The following is a 24,771-nucleotide window of genomic DNA, read 5'->3' on the forward strand; positions in this document are numbered from 1 at the left end:
ATGCTTCAGTATGTCTCCTGTCCATCACATGTCGGAGGGTAAAGTAGAGGGTGCAAGTGAAATATTTATACTAATAAGCTGGAATGAGAGTGCAGCTGATAAAGCTTTCTTTCAGACAGTTTTATTTGGTAGGTTGGTACTAGTGTTTGGATTGTTGAGCAGTTGATGGGCTGCTTTTCTTCACATTCCCTGGCAGATACGGGTTGCCAGTGTTTTCAGCGAAGGAGCAGCATGAAAGTGCTTACAAAACTTGTGTGTTCTGAGCTGGAAGCCAAGTGATAGTTCACATTCTTCCTCTATTCAGTCCTTTTTAAAACAGATCTATGAACACTAGAATGCTTTTGTTTTACCTGGCATAAGGAAGGAAGCCTCTGATTGCTTTGTAACTGGCATTAACTGAAATTCATATAATTCCCTGGATAATAATGCGCTGTGTTCCACATACCTCAGGAACCAGTTTCATCATTTGTATTGCACCATTTAAGGTCATTGTCCGCACATAAGATGTGAATGGAAAACAGTGGCTGAGGAAGATAAGTTTCAACCTGTGTTTGAGACAAGTGTTTCTTTTAGCTTTTGTTCCAAATTAATTTAACTTTGATTTAAAAGGATGATTAAAAAGCAGAATGGTGGTGAACAATCTAAACTAGTTTTGCTTCCAGCAACTCAGATCTGGTCTGGTGGGGGCCATTTGGTTGCTGCATGCCCTGTCCAGAGAATTTGTCTGAGCATGAGGAAAAACTTCTTTACTGTGAGGGTGACTGGAACAGGTTATCCAGAGAGGTGGTGGAGTCTCCTTCCTTGGAAACATTCAGAAGCTATCTGAACACAATCCTGGGCAACATACTCTAGGTGATCCCGCTTGAGCAGGGGGTTGGACTAGGTGATCTCCAGAGGTCCCTTCCAATCTCGACCATTCTGTCATTCTGTGAATTGGCACCTCCAGGTTCTCTTCTGCAGAGAAGCCACCTAGGCCAGTTTTGTGAAATGTCTGAGGCCTTGCTGAAGTCAGCTCTGTGCTGTTACCAGTTTATTCTGGTTTGATACCTGGAGAAACTCCATGCAGACTCTAAAATCTCAGTTAGGAGGTCCAGAACAGAGCAACATCACTGGACAAGGTTTCTAGAAGGAATACCCACCATGCTCTTCAACCTTGAATCCCCATCTCAACAAAAATCTGAGCAGATCCACCCATTTCAGAATGTACCCTGTACTTACAGTTGGTTAGGGATGTTTTTTCAACAACTTATTCCTTCCTCTCCCCCCCCCCCCCCCATGCAGACTTATAGAAACATTCTGAGCAAATTTTATTTTGGAGAAGTCTTTTGAGTAAAAGAAAAATTCTGATCAGAGGGGAAAGAGAGAAAGATGTGTGCACATATATAGAGTATCAAATCTCTGAATTGTTGTAGCACTAACCTAGAATGTGGATGACCTATCTTGAGCTGAGCTGGGTCCAAAGCTAAGCCTCTGTTGTAGATGCATACATAGTAAGTTATAGGGCCCAAATCATCTTCCTTGTCATCAGACTTCAAAAGGTCTGGGGATATGTCTCATAATTATTTGAAATTCTGGAGTTTTGCAGGAGTGAAAAGCATGAACAGTGCTGGTTTGGAAACTGCATTTGGTAGTGTAACAGTCTCTTCACAGAATCTGGTTGATCTTGACCAAACTGAACTGTTGATTTTGTGTTTTGCCATCATCCTCTCAATTAGAAACCAAATTGCAATCATATGTGTGTAAGCACTAAGGCTGTTCCTCTAAGATGCTCAAGTCTGTTCTTATCACCTCTTGGAACTGCATGCAGTACAAAACTGCATGAGTTTTGGGGTTGAATCCACTACTGACTGGAGGGAACTGATGGCTTGTGAATGCAACATAGCTACTCTGCTGTTCTGTGACATGTACTACATTGGGGGTGGCAAATGAGGGGAGACCATAGTCACCTTGTTTCCTCCTGCTTCCCTGCAGTAAAACCAACTCTGAGACTGGACAGTTAGATGTGTTAACAATGGTAAAAGGGAGGACGGCTTGAGGGCAAAGACCTTAGTTAGGTTTGCGTTTAAACCCTGCATTAGAGATATCATGTATGTCTTGAGCATGCATATAATCTCTCTTTTCATAGTCTGCAAATCTAGAACAAAAAAAAAAGTGTTGCCGCTGACTCTATTGCTCGGATTGCCAATTTTGCTAGGCAGGGCTAGTCATAATGGATTTTGTGTACTGCATCAGGGGGAACAGGCACTTGTCAAATCAGTGGTTTCCATTACTGTTTTTATGCACTGCATCAGCTGCTTGCTTTATTGTAGGAGTTCATGTACTGGAAAGATCTTTTCAAATCCCCTTCTGGTACTGCTTGTACAGCTGAAAATGTAGCATGAATTTGCAGCATGGAAGAGGTGGTGGCATGGCAGGCATGACAGGATGACAGTAAGTGAGACCAGACCTGATAAACTCCTCTGGAAAACGGAGCAGGGCTATTTCTTTGCATTTCAATCCTGTGTGGGGAATACAACTTCCTATAACAAAGGCTGTCTGCACTTAGCCCACACTAATATAACTGTTCAGATAAAATGTGAGTTATTCACAACATAAGAATGTTTTTGATATAAGTGATTTGATTAATTGTATACAATTGAGATCACATACTGTTGTGCAGAATTGTACATTGCTAAAACCAGTTTCTGCTTCCAAGACTTGCTTTCTCCTTTTTGTTGTTATGCTGTATTTTGCATAAATGCCATTCTCTTTCCATGCTGCACTTAACCTGCTGTGATCTGTTCTTCATAAACAACAGGCTGTATTGGGTAATCTGCACACTTTCTTTTGCTGCTTAGTGCCATTTGGCTTGTTGCCATGGGTTGAGAAAGACTTGCATTCTTCAGAGTTTTCCCCCAAGGAGTTTTTTAGAAAAGGTTGTTGAGCTTTTAAACAGGATCAGTTTCAGACATAATTATGAACATGAATAATCTCAACCCTGCTTTGGCAATGTAGTCTTGCGCGGCTTTTTGTGGTGTGTCTTGCTTTTTGCCACCTCCTTCCACTTGTCTCGCTTTGGTTTCTTTTTCTTGAAAGTCCACATGCAAGTGGCTGAGAGCAGTATTCTCCTTGGAGACTTTCTTTGAGTTTAGGGCTCTCAGAACTGCAGCTGCTGATGCAGTTGTTATGTAGCACTGAGATTTCTGTTAAAGTGAGTGCATCAGCCACACTTGTCTTCTGATGATTGGATCAGTAGCTGTTTTTCATCATCAGATGGAAATCAGACAGCTTCCAGGACACTAACATCTGACAATGTAAGTCTGATTGGAGAGAGTAATGTGTATCATGGCTCATAGCAATAGTTTCATTCTCTGCTGCACTAATCCTTGTACAAGGTACTATCAGTCCTACTTTCTCCTAAGCCCCACAAACAGACATCTTTCTGCAAAAGTGGGAGACACTCTGTTAGCATTCAGTGCTGTTTCACAAGTCTGTCTCTCTGCATGGGTTAGCATAGCATAATGCTGAACAGACTTACAAACTCATTCCTTAATGCAGTGGAGTGCTGTGTGGCATTGTGTAGACATGCCCCGCATTCCCTGGAAGCTGTATATTATTCCATTATTCAGTGCTCGTACTCTAGCAATATTAAGCTCTCAAGGACTTGCCTCTCCTTTTGGAAGGGAGGAGTACACTCTCTCTTACTCAATTAAAGAAACTCTTTCCTCATAAGGAATCTGGACTTCAATCAGTAGATAGCTCTGGCTTTTTTGATTAAGGGGAGACATCCCTTCTGTAAAAGACAATAGCTGGAGCTCTTTGTGAAGACCAGAATTTGCCTGCTAGTTACAAACTCACTTTCATTCTCCAGATTTCTTTTTGCCTCCCATCTGTACATTGAGCTAAAAATAACCCATGGTAAGGAGGTGGCAACTCAAGTTATATGCTGTATTTCCTCAAGGAAGTACCAGTCAAGAGAGCAAAGGAAGAGACTCTTAAAACAAGAGTGGGCGTCCTTTATGGAATGGGACAGAGTAGGATCATTTTCCCTAATTTTAGGGATCATTTTCTTCACGTGAAGCAGAGGTCCCATGTGCATTTAGCTTGGGAATCCTTTTTCTGAGTTAAAAAAAAATAGTATCTGTGCCAAAATGTTTGTGTTTGAAATACCCTCGAACATGGCTAGGATTCTTTCACCACAAATCACTTCTGTCCCTGGTTATAGTAATAGTGTAAAATTTCTGTGAAGCAAGCATTTCTTGACTGGTGCATAGGTGCAAGGAAGGTGGCTGCAGTATAAAGCCATCATAGGAATATTTGGGTCTGTACAATGTCATTTGGGAAGAATTAAAAGAGAGCAGAGAACATAAAAAATGTGACAAGAAGGATTTAAGGTTTTAAAAGTAATTCTGAAGGAGCTCAAACTTAAGATGCAGACTGATTGATAGTTCCCTAGAATTATCTATAGTGGAAAGACAGGCTTCTGATGATAGTTAGCTAACTTTTGATATAGCAGAAAGAGTACAACAAGATCCAGGGTCTGTGTGGTATAGCAAGATATTTAAACTGGAACAGAGGTGCCACCACTTAGAGTAAGGATAAATAGCCATCAGGCTAGTGTGCAGATTCTCTGCCACTGATTTGAGACTAGAGGACATTCTAGATGAGCCTCAATAGCTCAAAAAATAAAAGCCATGATTAAAGAGTTCTCATGTGAATCTCTGTTGCTTCTGCTGTCTGGGTCAGGTCAGATGACCTACTGGTTTTTGGTAATGTATTTAGCTATTTTTAGAGTATTTAAAAGTAGAAACTGAATGCAGCTAGGCTTTGGTGCCTGCCACACACCCTGTGAGTGCAGGCAGTGGCTCAGCTGTGTGCCTTCACCCTCAGCAGTGGCCTTCCAAAATTGAAAATGTTTTTTTTCCTCCTCTGAAATACTGTTTTGAATGCAGAAGGAATGTTTTTCTTCCCTTCTTCTCTCTACCCTCCATTATTAAAGAAGCCAGGAAACATTTGTTTTTGTCTGAGCTGCCATTGGATAGGAATCTGTTACCAAACTCTTTGTCTGAACAGCATTTACAGAATAGTCTGAACGTTGTTGTTACTGTGTTCAGCGCAGTGCTTGTCCAAGACCCTATCAAGCCTCTTACAGCAAACTCCAGCTTTCTGTAACCATAGAGACTGGTTTCAGCCATCACAGAATTACTGTTTTGCCCCTGCTATCTCCTTCATACATGTTCATACAACTCTTCTCCCATTTCCAGTTTATTTTTTGGAAACAAGCCCTTGATTCTTCTTTGACAAATGGCTGTAAAGGGATGATCCAACTAACTTGTTGAGAAGTTTCAGACTGCTGTGCAATCTGATTCTGGCATTGACAATGAGATATTGAAGAAATCCCAGCAATGGCAGCCTCTTCCCTCAGGAATTAAGAGGCAGAGGAGCCTGCCCCAATGACTATAGTTTTTAATGTTTTCATATTTCAATGAATGTGATGAGGAAAGGGGTTCATTCAGTTGCTAGCATGTTAGCCGCTGTTTGATTTCACACATTGTAATGCAGGGAACAGAGGAGCAGCTGTCACACTCTTAATTTGGGCAATGGTGACAGAGCAATTTTTGCTGGATGTGTCCCTCATGCTTTTCATCCTTCAGTTGAGGCATAATTGAGAGGACATATCCCTTACTCCTAAAAAGTAGAAGTCGTGTCTTCCTGCATAATCACAGATTCAGGTGCTACAGGACTTTAAACTACATTTAGATTTTTGAAAGTGTAGCTGTTAATGGGGAATCAGTTGAAAGACTGCAATGCTTTGCAGGTTTTATTTCTTTGATTCTGTGTTATAACTTAAAATGTTCAGCTGTTTGACAGCTGTATGTTAATTTGAGATGTCGAGCTGTATCTGTGGTGTGCCTTTCTGCCAGTAGCAAGGGTTCCCTAGCTGAAACTAGCTTAGCAGTCAAGTTTATTTTGTCTGGAGAATTGATAATGCCTTTCCCTGACACAATGCTTAGCTTTGTGAGGCTAATGAGAGCAAAAAAAGAGGAGCCAAACTCACTTTAAAAAAAAAAAAAATGCCTTGAATCTCAGGCAGAGGATCTAAATGGGGATTTAGAATAATAAAACCTAAACCCAAGCTTACTGGAAATAGTAAAAACATCGTGAATTTTCAAGATTCCTTGCTACAGGAGCTGTGGAAGATGTTAGTCTCTGAGGAATAGCTGGCACTGTAAACACTCTGTGTAGTTTTAGAAATGGTACTGGATCAGCTGGTATCTTCAACTTTTTTCCAAGCCATAACATAGCTATGGAATTGATTAAAAAAAAATACACCAGATCTTTTTTCCAGCCTTAAAGCTGCAAACTTCCTAGACTGTAAGCATCTCCCAACATGAAGACATTCAGGAAAATCAACTGCAATGATGTTTGAGGTTTCTGAAGTGTCTGTTCTTCGTGGGTAGTTGCCTAGTCTTTAGGAATCAAACGGTAAGGGCTGAGTCCCCATCAGCTGCTGTTATCCACAGTAGGAAAGTCCTTTTGTGCTGCAGTAGAACATTTGGTTGATGTGAAAGTGCTGTCAATCTGAGACATACTGCTTGTTTTTTATGATGGGGTGGGGAGGGAAGAAGGGGCCATGGGACATCTGTCCGTGGAAGACCAGACTTCATTAGTTTCATTGCTCACAAAATTACTTAGCTTTTATGAGTGTAATGTGCTTGGGTTACATAATTGAATGGTATGTAATTGGTAGCTCTCCCTTGGGATGAGCTGCATAACTTGCTCTTGACTAATGCATCGATCATAAATTTATGTCAATATGTTTCTTGGAGCCCTCTGTCGTGAAATTTGTACTTTGGTGTTTTCTGAAGATTTGGCTAAAGGGCTATTACAACCTGGGTGCACCAGGTGTTCCAAAAGTAGGTGATGCATGTATGTTTTTACATATTACTGCATAGAAAGAGTAGAAATATATAATAAAACAAGTGAACTTTGTATTTTTTTGTAAAACATTTGTGCCCAAATGCTGGGGTGTATAATGGCTTTTTCTGAAAAAGTGGTGCACAATACAGACAAATACTTTTCTTCTGTAATGTAACATGGAATGGTCTTGCCCTGTGAATTCAAGTTCCTATCCTGGAATTTGGTTTACCCTGCAGGTAAGATTTTTACATTTGATGCTTTGGACATGAAGACAGCTTCTTGTGTTCTTGAGTATGCAACAATGTGCATGTGATCAGCAAAAATAAACACTAAACACAGAAACCCAAGCAGTTCCATCACACTTGTTTTGAATGTACCATTGATTAGACTGAGCAGTAAGAAATATTTTGCAACTTGATTAATGACCAATTACATTCATGATGCTTTTGAGTAATTTGTGATCAATTTTGTGGTGTATTCAGAGAATAAAAGTGAAAGTGTTTGGGTAGCAGCGACAGTGACTCTAGAAACAGGAGTATATGACATTATTGTTGGTTTTGGCCACTAAATGTGAACTTTGCTCAAGGCAAAATGATTGCTTTGCAGGTTAGTAAAACCCAAGATAAACAGGTGGTGCCATGTTATAATCGCTCTTAGATCATGTTTTATATGATATTCAAAGCCTTTAAAAAGACCATTGTAAAGTCTCTGAACAAACTCTGCTGCCTTTGGGAATTGGAGCCAGCTGTCACTAAGGGAATGGCTGGTCTAGCTCTGAAGGATCCCTAATGGAGGGAATGGGACAAACACCCCATCACTCCTCTATGTGGAAAAGACTAGAATGGGAAGCCAGCTTCAGTGAACTTGCTCAGAAAAAAGTAGAGAATGGACAGAATCCATTTTGAAAGTAAAATAAAAAGGTAGTTTATTAAATGATCTTACTTCATGGCTCTTTTGAGAACTGAGTCGATGGAGCCAGCTCTAGTTCTTATTAATGCAGGCATTTCTATACTGTTTCAAGATCCTGGAAGTCCTCGTGTGCAGACTCAGTCACAGCTGAAGATGTGTTTGCTGGAAAGTGTTTCTGAAACCGTTAGTATTTATACAGATACCTGTATGATGATTGTTTACTTTTGTCTTAAGGGAAGTCAAAGGGCATCCTGAATTTCATCCAAATGCTGATCAGTTTGTGAAAGCTGAGGTGAAGGCTGTAGTTACAGGATTTATTAAACTGGATGGAACTATAGTGCCACTGAAAAAGTATCTGCATGGACATGACTAAGAAGAGTCTGCTAGATCAGGATTCGTCTTTTCTTACTTTAGAGGTCCACAATTGAACTACTCTGTTTCCCTTCATGGTGATGGAACGAACTGGGCAATTCTAGACATCGCATTCAGATACAGAGCTTAAAGTTAAGCAAGATGAATCTTATGCTGTGTATTTTTGGCCTCTTACGGCCTTCATCAAATGTTCTTAAGTCCTTGTCAATATGTGAAGAACAAGCATGTTGGGTCTTGCTCCTACCGCCTGAGTTGACATGGGGCCGGGAGAGCTCAGATCTGTCTGGAGAAGGTATGTTACCGTAATGAGGCAGTGTTCCATTTTTTCTGCCATGTTCACTGAACAAAATGTTCTCAAAATGCCTGCAGAACGCTGCTCTCAAATGCTGGCTGTGGAATCGGGCTGGGGTGGCCTTTCCTCAGCCCACTTAGGATGCATTGGGAATCTAAGGAGAAATTATTTAATGGTAAATTGTAAATAGTATCTAGAAAATGGTGGAAAAAGATGAAACACAAGTGCTGCATGCTAAACCTGAAGTGTTCTCAGCTGAGTTGTAAAGCAGCTAATGGGGCTGGAGTAGAAGAAATAACCTTTCTCTGGTGGTGGTGTGTGTGTGTGTGGGGGGGGGGGGGGGTAGGAAGAAAGTCTGTCAAAACCACATCTGCCTAAGTCAGAGATGCTCTTTTGAGTGACCTTCTCATTCTGGAGTATTTGTTTGTGATGCTTCTGAGTTGGGATTTCCATGAAGATGCTGGGTTACAATAGAAATAGCAGGTGATAGAGTGAGAAATGAAATGCCTGGCTCTTTGTTTTATCAAACAGGTGCAGTGCCATACCTACACTGGATACTGCTGGTGTGTCACACCTGATGGGAAGCCTATTAGTGGCTCTTCTGTACAGAACAAAACTCCTGTATGTTCAGGTACTGTGGGAGTGACTTCAAAAAACACTTATTTGGTAATGGAAGGGGGATGGGGAGAATGTGTCCTGTTCAGAGGGCTTAATCTTTTCAGGCAACCTAGCAGTTTACCCAGTTTAAAATTGCAGTTGTGGTTGTATTTCCCTGTTTGCTTGCCTGTGTTTGAAAACCCTGCAAGGAAGCTTGGTCTGTGTTCCCTGTGGCATTGCATCCTGCAGTTAGGGTACAGACACTCCCGCTAGGCTTACGGGGAAAAAATCACTAAGAAAACAAAGTGGAACCACAACTTATGGTAGCTAAGCCAGAATAGCAGTACTGCCATATATATAAATCAAGAGGTGCCCATAAAAGATGGGGTAACTTTAATCCTTTTCCATGAGCTGTATCAAGTGGACCATGAAATCGTGTTGCCTTGCATAATGACTTCAGTTGAAACTTTGGTAAGGGTGTTCTGTGAGAAACTGGAAGTTGTTAACTGCTAGCCCCCAAATTTGGCATCCTGCTGTTATAATGGATTTGAGTCTTCTAATTACGCTGCTCAGTTCCAGGATTCCCCTGTTTGTGTTGTGGGGCTGGACAGCACTGGACTCGCACCACAGCTCGCATGAGGGAGGTGCAGAGGCAGGGCAGGAAGGCTGCGAGTCTGTTAAGTCATTGGTTTTGTAATGCGAGATGCCTCAATGCTCCCAGTCTGACACTGCTTTCTGTAGCTGTATGGTTTACTGACCTGTAAGCGTTGTACTCGGGTATTCCAAATCCATCCTCTTCTGAACTTGAAGCAGGCTGATGTTGGGCATCCCTTTTTCTTCTTTTCTTCCCTTCACACAGTTCACCATGGCAGCCCAGGGCCCAGATGGGACAAGGGTGTGTGTGCGCCCAAGCTCTAGATTTTCTATATGGCCCTGATTCCTAGTGTAGCTTTTAGCTCTATGAGCTGCTGTGAGCAGAGCTGCTGTGGCAGTAGCACGCTAGGCACAAGGAAGGATGGGAACCTGTTTTATGATGTTTGGCAGAACTCAGGTGCAGCAGTGGCATTTTGCACTCCTAGTGGCACCTCCCCCCCTTCAAAAAAAAAAAAAAAGAAAGAGAGGGCATAGGTGTGTGTGTCAAACACGTATTCAGTTATGCCACATAGTGACTGCTGCTTCCTCTGGCTTCATGCTTGCAATGTGCACCCCCAGGGTATTTAATGCATTTCTCCTATCACACCTTGCAGTGTTTGTCCTTTAGATGGTAGTGTGGCCATGATCTGACACTTTTCTTTCCTTTCTTTGATCCTCTTTGCCTTATTTGGAGAGCTCTTGGCTATGTTCGTGATAATGAACACAAATAGTGACTTGAAGGAGGGTTCATGAGTTGAGCTGGAGAACTGTCAAGGACCAGTGGGTCAAATACTGTAGCTCCATGGGGCACTAGATGTTTCAGTGGTACATGGAAGGAAACTTAAAACTAATATCTTGTTTTTCCACAAGGCAAAATGCTACATTAATTGGGCTTAAACCTTAGAATACGACTTTTCTCCACTGTTCCCTGTGTATAGTTTTGGTAGGGCATGTTTTAGGGTGTATTTTCCTGGTCTGTTCATTTAATCTTTGAGCCTTTTATAAACCTGCATTACTAGGAAACTATAGTGGTTGGTTGTTTTGGTTGTTTTGTAGGACACACAGGTGTTAGGCCTATGACTTATTGAAATTGTATATGTGCTTATGGGCTTCCTACTTTTAATTCAGCTGTAGATCTGTGATCAACCAATCTGCAGGTGAAAGAGCCTAGGAAATAGAGTTTTAGGATAGGGTTTGTTTGGACCAGACTACTAGGCCTGTCAAAGCTGCCTCCTTTAGAACTGACTTGATCCACTTATCCTGAAGGATCAGTCACTGTAATTCACTAGCACAGCTTAGTAAGGGTGCAGGGAAGAATCAATTTCTGGGGAATAAAGCTATTTAAAAAAAAAAAAATAGTTTGTCATAAATTTTCACGCTTCCATAATGGATTTGTTCAAATAGCCTTTGTTATTTCTTCCGCTTTTAATGGAAAACTACTTGATGAAGCCCTGAAGCAAACTGCAGGAACAAATGCAGACTGTTATAGGTTGTGTGAAGATTTAAGTGTATATTAAGAAATGGGAGATATGTCCTATTCAAGTACCTGCTGGATCTTATCCTATGTTCCATTTCAAACAGCTGGGGATGTTCAGGGGTTGGATGAAATGCATTTTCTGGAAACTGTGTCCCACTTAATCCCTTTCCTTTAGAATTCTGCCCCTTGCATGGCCTGCACAAACTCTCCCCACCTGGTTTTGATTTGTTCTTCCTGACATTTGCAAATGGAAGAAGTGACTCTCTTTTATCTTTCCCTCTTGCTCTTGAATTTATTTCATGTTTCTTACTAACGCGATGCTCTGAGCTCTTTCAAATTACTGGATCCAGCTACTAAAGACTTCTTTGCCCTGACCCTATCCTTAATGCATAAAATATCCTTATGCTATCCTAGTTGGTTAAAGCTACAGGATCTCTGAATCCTAAAATGAGTTTTTGGCAAGTAGAATGGACACTTTGTGTGTTGAAATTTTGCTTGTGTTCATATGATTGCATGTCTTGTGTGATCATGCAGTACCTTAAAAGATCTCTCTTTTTTCCCCCCCTTTAGGTTCTGTAACTGATAAACCATCAAGCCAGGGTAACTCAGGAAGGAAAGGTGAGTGGAGTCCTGTGCTCCAACAAGTTGTTTTGTAGTAACAGGTGCCCTGCCAAGTCCCTTGAGATAACTTAGAACTTGGATTTCTAAACAGCTCTATGCGTGGGAGGCTTATGTGCCTCTAGACCTCCCCCATCAGCAGAAGAAAGATGATGGCAGTCTGTTTATGCATCACCCTGTGGAATAGAAAACTATGTGCTCTGCTCTGTGCTCAACAGCTGACATGCAGTATATGAAAGCAGAGCCTCCCGAAGGAATGGTTGATACAAGACACCTTTGCTTGTTGACCTTGATGTTAACTACTGAACATTGCCCAGTAAAATCCCTACAGAGTAGGGAGGCCAGCAGTATGACTAGTATGTTACTGGGAGTCAGAAGTGCCAATGTCATGGTTGTGGCCTTGGATGCATTGAAGGATTTTGTGTGTGTGCATGTGTGTGCCTTGCATAAAACCCTCTGGCCAGCTGGAGCAGAGTCAAATTAAACCCTGGGTGCTTCCAAAAATCTCACCCTTTTGTGCATTAGGCATTGGTCCTCCTTTGTCTTTCACTCTCCTCTTCAGTCCTTGCCTTTCCTGAGCAAGGCACTAGGTATGTTGCTCCTCTCTTCCGGTATGTATGTGTAGCCCTTCCCTTTGTCCTCTGATCTGCATTCACTGAAGTCTTGGGAGAGGTGACTGCTGGAGTACACATGGATGAGGAGGGAAGTTTGTCTTTAGGCCTTCTCTGCACCCTAATTTCTGCCATGTCGTCCTCCTCCTCCCTCTCCAGTGTCAACTTTTCAGTTTGTCTCCTTACTGCAGGAAAACTATGTTGAGTGCATCCTCACTCCTGCCAGTGAGAGTGAAGGCTATTTCCTGGGAGAAGTTCCTGTTTTGGTATCTGAAACAGGATTTTTACTGTTAACTCTCTAAACCTCCTCCTGGCACTTCCAGTGCTCTTGGCACTTCAAAATGCATGAAAATGCCTACCTTGATGCCTAATCTTAATTTGAAAAACATATTCCACGCTGGGACTGTCAGTCAGGTCCTGAAAACACTTAAAAGGAATTGTAGATTGTTGAGCTCAGTGCAGTGCTGTATTTTGAATATATTTCCATGTCTGCTCTCCAGTCAATTGTTTGTGTGTGCTAGCTTAGGAAAAAGTAGGGAGAAGAAAGATACAAAGAAAAATACTTAGTTAAGACTGAACACTGAAACCTGTTTCTCATTTTAGATAAGGATGTGTGTCTGTAAACCTGTAATTATGTGTTAAACCTGACAACCTGTATAATTGGCACCTGAATGCATCGTTATCATTCTATTAGTACAATCCTTGCTAGTCTAGCCTGAAGTACAGGCAAATCAAGTAGCTCATGCAATCTGCATTATTTTTGAGTGGGGTTGTTTGCAGGCTTCCTACCTGAGTTGTCTTGGTCTGTTCTGCTAGAACTGAAAGCAGCTGACACTGCATTCCATATACTGGAGCAAAGGGTAGAATTTATGAGCTTGGTCTTTCCATTTCACTCCTTTTATTAACTAAGAGGTTGGGAGATACAGAAGAAGAGAACTGTAAATGGATGAAATTAGTCTAAAATTTGTAATATAAACTGACTCTCCTTGATGTTGCCTCTGGCATCCTGTTTTGAGAATGGCGTGCTTGGCCACATGGCCACAGAAACATCCTATGCAGTAGCTGTCAGGAAAAGGAAAATATTTCCCTTTGGGCTAGCATGCTTCAAGCAAATCATGTAAACTTTCCATCCTCTCCAATTCTGCCTCTGTTCCTGTCTGTTGGAAGCCTCCACACAAGCCACTTCAGCCTTTCTCCATCATGCTGGAAAAAATCTGTGCGAGTGATTATTAAATAGTCAGTACAGGTCTGAATGCCTTTTAAAATAGGGATTGTTTTTAGAAGCGGAAATAAAATTTAATTTAAAATTTGAAGAAGCTAACATTACTTCTTCAGCTGCTCATGAATATCTAATCGGAAAATGGATTTGACTTCCTTATCAGTGCTTTTTCTTGACTTACATTCCCTTGATTCAAAACTCCAGTATTGTCAGCCAGCCTGGCTTCGTTGAAGGGTTTTTCTGGAGGCCTGGCTTCTGTGAAGGCTGGTGGCTAGACAGCATGGATATAACTGTCCATTCTAGCTGAGTGTACAGGCTCTTTCTGCAAAGATTGCCCTTTGCGAGATGAAAAAAAGATGGGAAGAGGAGGGATCCAGCAGGAACTGGGTCAGTGATGACCTTTCTGTTGTAGTGGCATATTTTGGAAACTTCTGGTATCACTTTGGACAACTGCCGTATGACTTGGGAGCTTTTGGGCTTTTCCCAGTGCAGCAGACTCCTCTTTCCACCCCTGGATGAGCATCTCTAGGACAAGCAGCGTTATCTGACACAGAACAGGCTCTCTCAGGAGGAAAAGGAATAGCTAAGACTCTCGAAAGTGATTTCCTTTGTCCCATTCATACAGGAATATAAAATATGGAGCTAATACACTTTTTGTGATGTTGGTGCCTTTCAAGTCTTTAGGGCAAAACAGCTTTTTGGACAGAGACTGCTGTACCTAGGAAGCAGTACAGATGGGTAGGCTTAAGCTATTATATAAGAAATGAAAGGGAAGATTTTGCTAGCATATCTCCCACAGCAATGACAAATTAATGTTGGAAGGAGAAAAGGGCTGGTTGTCAGTAATAACTGCCTTTTTCCAAATGTTTAGCCTCTTTTCCATCCTGTGTAGGCCTAGTTTCTGGAGGTCAATGGTTATGGTCACTAGATGGTGTGAAGTAATATGCATTTCCCTTTCGTAGGCTTTCTTACTACTGAAGAAAAGAAAATGAAATAGCTTTTTTGGTCACATGGCTTGGCATGTAGTTCCAGAAGTGGCTCTGTGAAACCTTCTGCAGAGAACAGGCAAGAGTGCTGGCAAGAAATCCTTTTATTTTTAAATCCCATGCTCTGGTTGTCCAGAGCTCTGCTGCTATTACCATGAGATGCAATGCCAGCTACTCATACAGTTTGCCCCGTAAGCAAAATATAAATCAAATCAAATTGGCTCCAAATTTAAAACTACAAAATAGCAAATATTGATTTATTCTGTGCCTGAGAAGTGCTCTGTTGTTGGAATGCAGAGCAGACCAGTGCCTGGAAAGGAGAAGGTACATTCTCATGTGGTAGAATGGAAGCCCAGGTTGTCCATTATATGTTTGGTGCATGAACTTGTAGTTCAGACAGTTACTGCTGTTCCTGTTATGCTGAATTCAGCTTGGTTGAAGTTTATATAAACTGTTTGCAGGTTGGTCCCTCTTGCCCCTGATTCTGTTAGGCTTGGGGGAGTGGGGCAAACAAGTGTGGAAAAATGCATTTATACCAGGAATGCTGCTAGTGCTGAAGGGTAAATTTGAAATTCTACTCTGTGCAGGCAGAGCCAAAAAAAGCTAGCCAATAAGCTAATTATTAAAATTTCATCATCACTTTTTTTTTCCATGGGTGAAGCTGATTCAAAATCCTTTGAACCTTCTGCTCTGTACTTGATACTCTTAAAAGAGTTCTAGTCTAGCTCTGTTGTGCTGCATCCTTTGCTAAGGAATATCCTGTTGCTTTGATTTTGCCTATTCAGTATTCAGATGTCTGTTCCAGCCCATTCGTCTCCTGAAAAGTGGCTGATACTACCTCTTCAGTCAAATTATTTTGCCATTGGCATTCTGCTTGCTTCTCATATTGGAATAATGGAGATAAGTTCATATGTGTTGTTGTGGCAGCACTGGAGTCTGACCGTACATGGCCTCTCACCCTTTTCGTCTCCAAGATTTTGTGTCCTAATGCAACACACATCAGTGCCAAATGTTTGTCCCAAGCTACGCTTTGTCAGATAGATGAATTGAAGCTTTGTAAGGTCTTTGTCCTTCCCATGTCCTTGCCCTCTCCTCAAACCCTTTAGAGCAGGCTCTAACTCTCTGCTTCTCTCCTTTCGTGCATGGTGCCCATCACTGTGCTGTAGTAAGGGCTAAGCTTTCCAAAGACCTCAGTCCGTACATTAGCGAGGTGGGGAACGATGAGGGAATATTGCCTATTTTCCCCTCCCGCCTTCCCAAGCTACAGTGTCTGCGCCACTGCATTAATTCCTGTTGGGCTGACCTTGAAGTCTGCAGGTACCATGCATCACTGTTTTTAAGCAGGTGGAGGCTCAGGGAGGATGCATCAGCATGCAGGCTGTTTTCTGCTCTGCAAGCTTCAGGAAGAGGACCTGCTTGCAGCGGGTGTTGGCCTCTGTGTGGTAACTTGATGAGGGGGTGGGGTGGGAGGGTAGGGGAGGTGAAAGTCTTTGTGGTAAGCCTATGAGGCTCCAGACCATCTTAATGCTACTAGCTGTGCTTGGACCAACACTGCTCAGCATCCTGCCTTTCCCCAGCACCCTATGTCCTGGCATCCTTACCCAAAGAATGCTGCCCAACTTGGGAGCACAGTGGTGCAGGACCAGCAGCTTATGGGCGATGTCTGGTTGGCAGATGAGCAGCCCTTCATACTGTTTGTGTTCTGTGCAGCTAGCCTCATGATGCAGATGTGCCTCTCAGCTGATCGCTGTGCTACATGAGAATAGTGAAACACTGAACAAATGACTTTGCTTGTGCACTCTATTAAGTTAATTTACTTTAAACCCTTTGCGTTAAATTGGTTGGTTTCCCCTTCAAGGAGGACTGAGTAATCCTTTAAGTGAAAATGAGGAAGAACACTTGTTATCTAGGAGGTAAGGTAGCACAGTCAGGCTGAAGCACTGCTCCTTCTTTAGGGTGGTGCAGAACAAGTTCCTAGGACCTTTTTCAGAGCATAGAGTTATTGTTGTGTGGGATTAGGATATCCATAACCTGCAGATTTCTGTAGCTATTTGTTCCTTATTCCTGCTTGTGCCTTGTACAATTCTGTCTCATAAGGAGCTTCCTGTGCTAATTTACTCCAGCTGCTGCTTAGTTTGAAAGGCCTGAGAAACTTGGAAGATGCACACTGTCCCCCAGAGTGCTGGATCTCCCTGCTCTCTCCCACTGGGAAGTTGTTAATGTTTTAAGAAGCACTGAAAGGCATCCTTTGAGCCAGCGTGACTGGATTTCTTCCCTGCCTAAAGAATGCAGAATGCTGCTTTTCAGCCAAAGGGAAATTGTGCCACAGGTTTGAAACAAAACAAGCAAACATGAAGCAAAATAAAACTTTATTTTCTTTTTCTGTGGAATGTTGGGGCTTTAGGAGCTCAAAGCTGCAGATTTGGCATATTGCAGCTATGAGCAGTGTCTTTCTCAGTAACCAAACAGGCTTTAAAAGTAGGCTGGTGAGGAGAAAGAGATGTAAAAAGCAGTTGTCGTTGTTGATCTCCTTAAAATCACTCAGTCATCTTGCTTAAAACTGGAAACTGAGTGAACTAGAAGTGGGAAGAGGGACTAGAGGAGGGATGAGCAAAGGTGATAATATAAGCAGGGATGGTGGTTTGTTAGTGGTTGTTAACTGTTCTGGACATTGTGCGAAAGGTGTTTAGACCATTTTAAATCAATCGAGTGAAGGAAAGGAGGCCTAATTCCATAACTGGGGATTAAAAGAATAATGCAACAAAAGGGCTGGATAGATTGCCAGTGTTGGTCAGTGTGAACTGTCGGTCAATACAGAGAGTCTTGAGTAGTACAAACTCCCTTTTTCTTTCATAAATTCGCTTACCAGAGTATAATGTTCCAAGCCTGTTTTGACTAGATTTGTTTCCCTATTGGAATAGCTGGCAACAGTATTTGCAATTCCCTGAACCTGGGGCAGGTACAGTGATGTTAGTGGAATATATGCTGTGGCCCCAGCGAAGGCAAAGATGGGGATGAAATCACTTTACACTTACTATCTTACATGCAGACACTGAATTAAGTACTTTGGCTCTTGTACAGAGTTATGAAAGGCTTTGGCCAGTAAGTTTTGCAGTCTACAAGAAAATACTGAGGCAATTTGAGGAACCTAAGATGAATAACTTAAAATTCCTCTTAATTAAACATCTCAAATTGGGTTCCTTTTTGTGGGTTTAATGTTAAGAAATGGCTTTAAAGGAGGACTTGGATGTGGGGAAAATCTCAGCTGCGCTCTTGGGCAAGTTGGCCCATTCCATGGCTCTTTTCCTGCTGGTTTCCAAGAGTCTTGCCTCTAGAAAATGTTAATAGACTAGTTGCGCAGCCAGTAGACTGAGCAATTTGAATCAGTAATGAGCCATTTGTCTGAGTAAGTAATTAGACTGAACAGTAAAGGGTGAGTGCTCTCCTCAGGCAAACCAAAGTGGAGGACAGCTTGTGCTAGTGTAAATAAATGGAACCATTTGTACATGGAGACCTGGAAGCTTTGTCTGCTGGTAGTAAGAAGGCAGGTGCCACTGGCGCTTATTCACCTGCTGTCTGCTCACAGGGATGGTAGTGCTCTGCCTCCATGGTGGTTAGTGTGTCTCAAAAGTACTGACAGATAATATCTTGACAAGAACAAAAGCGTCCCAGTCAGTAGACAGGACTATCAAATAGAAATGTGACCAAAACTTGAACCTGAGACTTTGGTTCTTATGTTCTCCTGTCCTTCCTGGATTCAACAAGGCAGTGATTGAATCTGAAACAAAACTGTGCTATTGCAAAAGCCAAGCTGCAAATGCTCAGTTCTTCCTGCCTCTCTGACTTGATAAATAATGGCAAAATGCTTTGTGATGTCTTTAATGACTTATGGTAGCTCCAAGAAATGTAGACAAATATCTTATGGCCCACAACAGCAAGGTGAAAGAAGTGCATGTTTACTGGTTCAGTATGAAGTCAGATGATGGTTCTAACTGGTGGACATTATCTTACAATGAAGTTCTTGAAGAACATTAGCAGATACTAAATTTGCAGTGCTGCTCACACAATTCATCTGGATTACTTATATTATTCATTTATTTTTAAATAGCTAACATCCAGATCCTGGTCTATAAGTCTTGATGGTGCTTGTAGCATGTAAGATTTTGATTAGTTCATAATTATATTTCCAAGCAACCTTCGGGGCAGAATTGAAGTTTGGCTTCTCTATTATAAAAATAGTTCTATAAAATTGTATTACTTTAATCAATAGTCTTGCCCGTTGGTAGATAGTCATCTTATTACTGTCCCTGTATTCTACCTATCTACAAAATTGTTGATTAAATTCCAGTTAGATATAACTGTAGAAAGCAAGTGAATTTTATGGCTATAGCAGATTGCAGTTTATCTTACAAAATCTGTAATATTGGTAGGGAGAGAACCCAGCTTTTAACTGAGGCTCCCAATTGATTTTTGTGAGAACATAGGAATGTAATCTTACAATATCACGTATCATGGATTGCTTTTCTACAATAGAGCAGTATTTTAAGTGTTTGATTTATGAGATGTTAAAATCTAGAAGAAAAATTTAACTTCAAGTTAGTTACATGAACAGCAGAATTAAAACCAATCCTTTTGGGTCCCCACATCAGTGACTCGTCTGAATTACGTAGTTTTCATCAAGACATTTTTTGTGGGCCTCAGAACATGTGTATTGAATTTCAGGCTGAAGAGAGTTTCATTGGTAGGTTTAAGCAGAAGGCAATTTTTTTAAAGTATATTTTGTTTGATAGAATGCAAGAATTCTGCTTTCATCTATAACGCAAGAGTTCTAATCTCCATGTTAGTCCATATAATATGACTTAATAAAATTGTAGTTTACAAGGGTTGTTATAGTGATCTACAGACTACTTATGTCTGTAATGTCTTAAGCACAGCCATAAAGGTTTTAAAATGCTTCACTCGTGGTATCGAGCAGCCAACTGAGTAGATCTAATAAGCAAACTAACAATTGATTAGGCAAGGTATTATTAACTATTTATGTGCTAGACACAGATTTCTGATGTCTGACCACTTACAGATTGTAGAGAAATAGAATAGTTCTAGGGATTGTGGGTTGTTTTTGTTTTCATAGCTACCTGGCCTTAACACCTTTTCTTCTTTAAAGAGCTGTTAAACAGATTCCTCCCATGCTCTTTCAGTGTCTGGATGAGCATGCCAAGATACTATACTATTAAAGGTTCTACACAGATGCATAGCAAAAACCAGCATCATTATAACTTTGAAATTAATAGTACTAGAGTTCTTGTTTTTTGTAGCTGTTATTTCTTAAAAATAAATCCGAGAATAAGTTGGAGGAACTGATGGGTTTGCAGATAACTGAAGGTAGGAGTTGTTTTCTTGTACAACTGTAACCTGACTTTGTACTGCTAGGGGGATTGTGTCCTGCAGAAGAATCTAGATATCTAAATGTTCATGCTGGTTTTTTTTTTTTTTTTTTTCAGATCAGAATAATGCAATGGGAAAAGGATTTTAAGTCTTGGGTGCAGAGATTCAGTTGGATGTGACTGGAAGTATTTTCTTTTCACTTCCTTTACCCCATGAGCTCCATCAAGGTTTCTCTATTGGGGAGATCAATCACAAAATTGTGATGGGAGAGCTTGAATGTGTGCTGAGTATGTGTGCCTGTAAATAAGGTACGAGGAAGCTTGGAGAGGCATCTAGAATGCTTGTTCAAGTTCCACAGATGACCCCTATGGGAATTAAAGCATCTTTAGAACAGATATAGCTGGAATAATAGTTTCCCTCTATGTGCTCATCTGGGTCTTTGTTTTATATTGACAGCAAGGGAGCTATAATGCAAAATGCTTGGGTAGAGGTTAGGGATGGGAGAGGTTGTCTTCCTGCTAGACTGAATTTCCCTGGGCTGCGTCCATATGTTTTATTACATGTTACTGTGCTAATCTGTGCTCAGATCCTGACACGACCTTTAGATGTTGCAGCAAGATGACTCTTAAGTGTAAGGACTCAACAGGTTTAATATGATCTGCTCAGCTGATCACAGAAGAGCCTTCAGATAATGGTGGTTCTTGATCTCTGTTGTCTTGGGCTAGTTTTGAAAAGTCAATGTATAGATGACTGGCAGTCTGTAACTTAGTGGAACGACCTTCCTCCTCTTAAGATGCAAGGATTTTAAGTTCAGGAATGAAGTGTCTCTTGTACCCTAATTGCTGAATTTTCAGGAGGCATACTTTATTCCATACATACAGATTTCCTTCTGAAGCATGTTAGAAGCTTTGGAGATCTTGCCATCACTTCTCAATTACTCTGCCTGTCTTCTTCCATTTGCCCCCCCCCCCCCCCGCACCTTCCGTCATATAGAAAAAACTACTCCTTCGTTTTCATAATCAAATGCAAAAACTCCCTTAGACTAAGTTCAGACCTGGGGGTGAACTACCTGGGGCAATACAGTTAGAGAGTAGCATTGTACTCGCTCCCTAAAGCTTTGAATTATGCTCTTTATAGTCTTGGAGGGGGGAAAAAATGCGAAAAGTAGTGAACAAAATGTCAGCTTTTTTCCCTTTCCCTCATTTGCACACATGCAATACAGACGTAGCGATGAGGTATCCATTCTCTTGCCTGCGAGGAAATGAAAAGGCGTATTGTAAGCCCAAGTCTAGTCTGGTTGTCAGCCAGGAATTAGTCCTCTAAAGGAGAAAGGGAGAGGGGCTGGCGAGAGAAGAGGCTGGGGGGGAGGAGAGGGGGCTGGAAGGGTGAAAGTACACTTTGAGATAGGTTCAGTGCACATGGCTAGAGATGCAGGGGGTGTTCTGCTTCCTCAGCATGCAGGTGTCGAGGGGAAAGGAAGGGAGCTTGTGTTCTTATACGTGGGCATGTGTCTGGGGGAGCAGGGTCAAAAATTTAGACTATTTACTTAATCCTTTGGAATGGCTTTTTTCTCTTCTGTTTTCTTTGTGTTTAACAGACTGCTTTACAGGGGACACGTGTGGTAATTAACACATGCAGCTGTAGGGCTTCAGCCATATGTCTGAATTTCAAATGGCCATTGATCTGGGAACTTGCTGCTGTCTCCACCCCCCACTTACAGCCCCTGTTCCTTGAAGATATGAGGGAATTTATAGAGCTTTTACCTTGAAGAGACCAGAGCTGGGAGGAGAGGACTGAAAGGGGGATCGTGTGTGATGGGGGGAGGAGAGGCAGTGTGAGATTCTAATCCCCCCTGTCATGCCCTCTGGCCCAAGGCCACCATATATTTCAGGTAGCTACTAAAACATTCCCAAAGCTATGGATCTGATTCTTACTCATATGAAGTTCATGTAACGTTTGTTAGTTATTTCTCTTTTCAGCAGAGCAGTCTCAGAGCGGTATCACAATATTCTTCCTTGCCTGCTTTTCAGATGATGTGCCTCCCGTTCCACAGGTGCAGGTGTCTGCCCCATTATACAGTGCAAAAGTGCCAAGATGGTATTGTTTGTGAACTTTCTGAGCAGCCTTTTGGGAGAGGGTAGCCAGGGGTGGGGGTGTTGAAGGGAGACAGAAGACTTCACATTAAAACTGAGGCTCATGAAAGAAGGCATCGCATGCGTTGTAGGTTGAATCTAACCAGAGAGACTAAACTCAACAATAATACAGTTGTTGTTCCTGTTGCCTCATAGCAATCAGGCGGCTGTCAACAGTGCTACAGAGCTTTGTGTGAGCTTCTACCCAAGTTTGGGGCAATGTCAAGTGCTAAAACCTTGCTAAGAGACAGTGTCTTAAGTGAAATATTTCTTTGTGCAGAGTTTTTTTGGTCCTCATTTTATTTCAAATTTCACTCGAAGCAGAAGCAGCCAAATGGAAGATGGTTCAAAATTAAGATACTGTAGTTTAGACTCCTGTGGTATATATCATACTTGGTAGTAGGACTTGCAAGGTGAGATAAAAATGTATTTTTCTACCAAGTGGGAAGTTATAAAAAAGTAAGTTGTCTCTTCCTCCTTTTCACCTCCCTCAATCTATTTTTAAATTTTCTTATTGGTTTGTGTATTCAGAGAATGCTGGCTATTGCCGTTTCCAAGATCTCATCACTCATTCCACAGTATAAGTAATGCTAGCACTTTGGAGGTGTTTCTGCTGTGGGGGAAAAAACACAAAATACAAAGTGCATACTCCAGTTCTTGCTGAAGGGGAACTGTGATTTATCCAGCCCTTTTAATATTGCTATTCTGTTTTTCTGTGTTCTGCCTGTCCACTTCACTTTCCCCCTGCAGTTTAATGCAAGGACAGTCTGGAACAGACATTGACCATATTGCCTCTTCTGATTTAACTCTTTTCTCTCTTTGTTACTGTGGACAGTGCGCCTTCCTAAGGCAAGATGGGCTAACATCCCCTCTGTGGAGTGGCATGACCTTTTACAAATATTTGGTCTCAGTCTGTATTGACATGCACGTGGGTACAACTTTTATTACACAAATAGAGGGCTTAAACCTCCTTTATTTGTTTTCTGTTATAACTGCTTTATTTACTTTCAGTCATTTCTTTCCCTAAAAATAGTTATGCCTATTCTTCTCTCCTTTTCATTACGTTGATGCTATTTTCCACAGAAAAATGTTCTTTTGGAGGGAGGTGGCGGGAAGAAAGGGAAGTCCCGGATCTACAGCCATATAATTGCTGTGTTGCATTCACCACAATGAGGTTTTCTTAATGCCATCTGACCAATGAAGGCTATCAGCTTATCAAAATAAGCTTGGAGACTTGAGATTTTGAAACTTTGAATGCTGTCTCCACTGCCAGCTGCCATGATCCGTAAGGGGATGATGTGACTCTTCAGCAAGCATCAGGTAGTCTTGATTTTTAGTAGCAGCTAACTTTTGGTGCTGTGTTATGACTGGTTCTATAAGGCATCTAGTTACCTTTTTTCTGTTAGCTGTCCTTCTATTTCTCCTTAGATATGTGTGTCAGTAGGGAGGTGGCTTTAGACTTTTGAAGGACAGGTAAGTATGCAGCTGAATGAAAAAATTATTTGCTTCCATAGGGAGCCTGCTTCTATAGCATACACTAGTTCTTTTGGTATTCTGATATCCTTCCTGCTTGTTACTGTCGTTGAAATTATACCACTGAAACTGGTACTGGCACATAAGAAAAATTGCCCCATTCAGTGGTGGTTGTAGGTTCTCTTGGCTTTGGTTTTCCAGAATGTTGCTAGAAGCTGTGAAACCTGGGTTGTGCTACAAGCAGCTGCAATTGTATCTGAAAACTTACCAGATGACAGAAGCCTGGAAATTGTGCTGGAGGTCTGAGCTTTGTTCCACTTCTGATTCCCTGATAAGTGTTTAAATTAGCATTCTTTAACCATGCTCATGTGACTGGTGAAGATGGGCTCGCAGCTTGCATGCTGCAATATTTTATTATGTTCTTGAATTGAGGTTGTGGCCAGTTGTACAGCCTTTATGTGCAACATTTCTAGTCAGGCTGTGCAGTGGGGCCAACAGACTTAACACTAAAAAGTGATTTTAATGTTTTCCCTGCTGCTACCTAGCTGATTTCATCAGGTGTATGAAAAATACAAAGGAGGATGAATTTTGACACCATGTATGGGATTGGCAATATTCTCATTTTTAAAGGTGAGAGTAGCGTATTGTTTATGTAGTCATCAAGAAATGACTTTTTTTGCTATTTCAGCTGAGTGGCAAGAGCAGCAGAGGGACAGATAAGAAGCAGCAATACCAGGGGAAATGTTACCTTCTGCCAAAGAATTAGGGCGCTTCACCTGTGAGGAGAGTGAGGGGCTCTGCTCAAAGAAAGAAGTGGCAAAACCTAATACAGTGGAAATGGCAGATTAACAAATAAGCATGTACATATGTGTGACTTGCATCTTAGCAGCTCTCTCAAGAGCCTTTGAGTGAACGACAAGCAGACTCTTAAGGTTTTTCTGGTAGTCTGAGACACTTTGGAAGTGAGCTGAAGGTTCTAACTTAAATCAAGACGATTAAAACATTACCAAGCTGGTTGTCATTCTCTTTGTGGCAGGGACATAACTGAAGGAGTGAAGGCTTGGTTCTGTAGGTCAGGGCTAATGACAACAGGGTGTATTTCTAAGTCATCTGACACCATGTGATTTCTGTCTAGCGTCACAAATGAAACTGCTACAGGGGGTCTTG

The 24,771-nt window shown here is 41.6% G+C and overlaps 1 protein-coding gene across 6 annotated transcripts in view; it reads left to right on the forward strand.

Moving 5' to 3' along the window:
- SMOC1 (SPARC related modular calcium binding 1) overlaps window positions 1–24,771 on the forward strand; it is a 133,124-nt gene that overhangs the window by 50,769 nt on the left and 57,584 nt on the right. For all 6 annotated transcript variants that reach the window (XM_064512521.1, XM_064512520.1, XM_064512516.1 and 3 more), the window contains exons 4-5: window positions 9,005–9,104; window positions 11,751–11,798. In XM_064512521.1, the coding sequence (XP_064368591.1) occupies window positions 9,005–9,104; window positions 11,751–11,798 (148 nt within the window). The remainder of the gene's footprint in view (window positions 1–9,004; window positions 9,105–11,750; window positions 11,799–24,771) is intronic.

Source organism: Dromaius novaehollandiae, chromosome 5, assembly GCF_036370855.1.
Source record: "Dromaius novaehollandiae isolate bDroNov1 chromosome 5, bDroNov1.hap1, whole genome shotgun sequence".
In the NCBI taxonomy this organism is placed as follows: Eukaryota; Metazoa; Chordata; class Aves; order Casuariiformes; family Dromaiidae; genus Dromaius; species Dromaius novaehollandiae.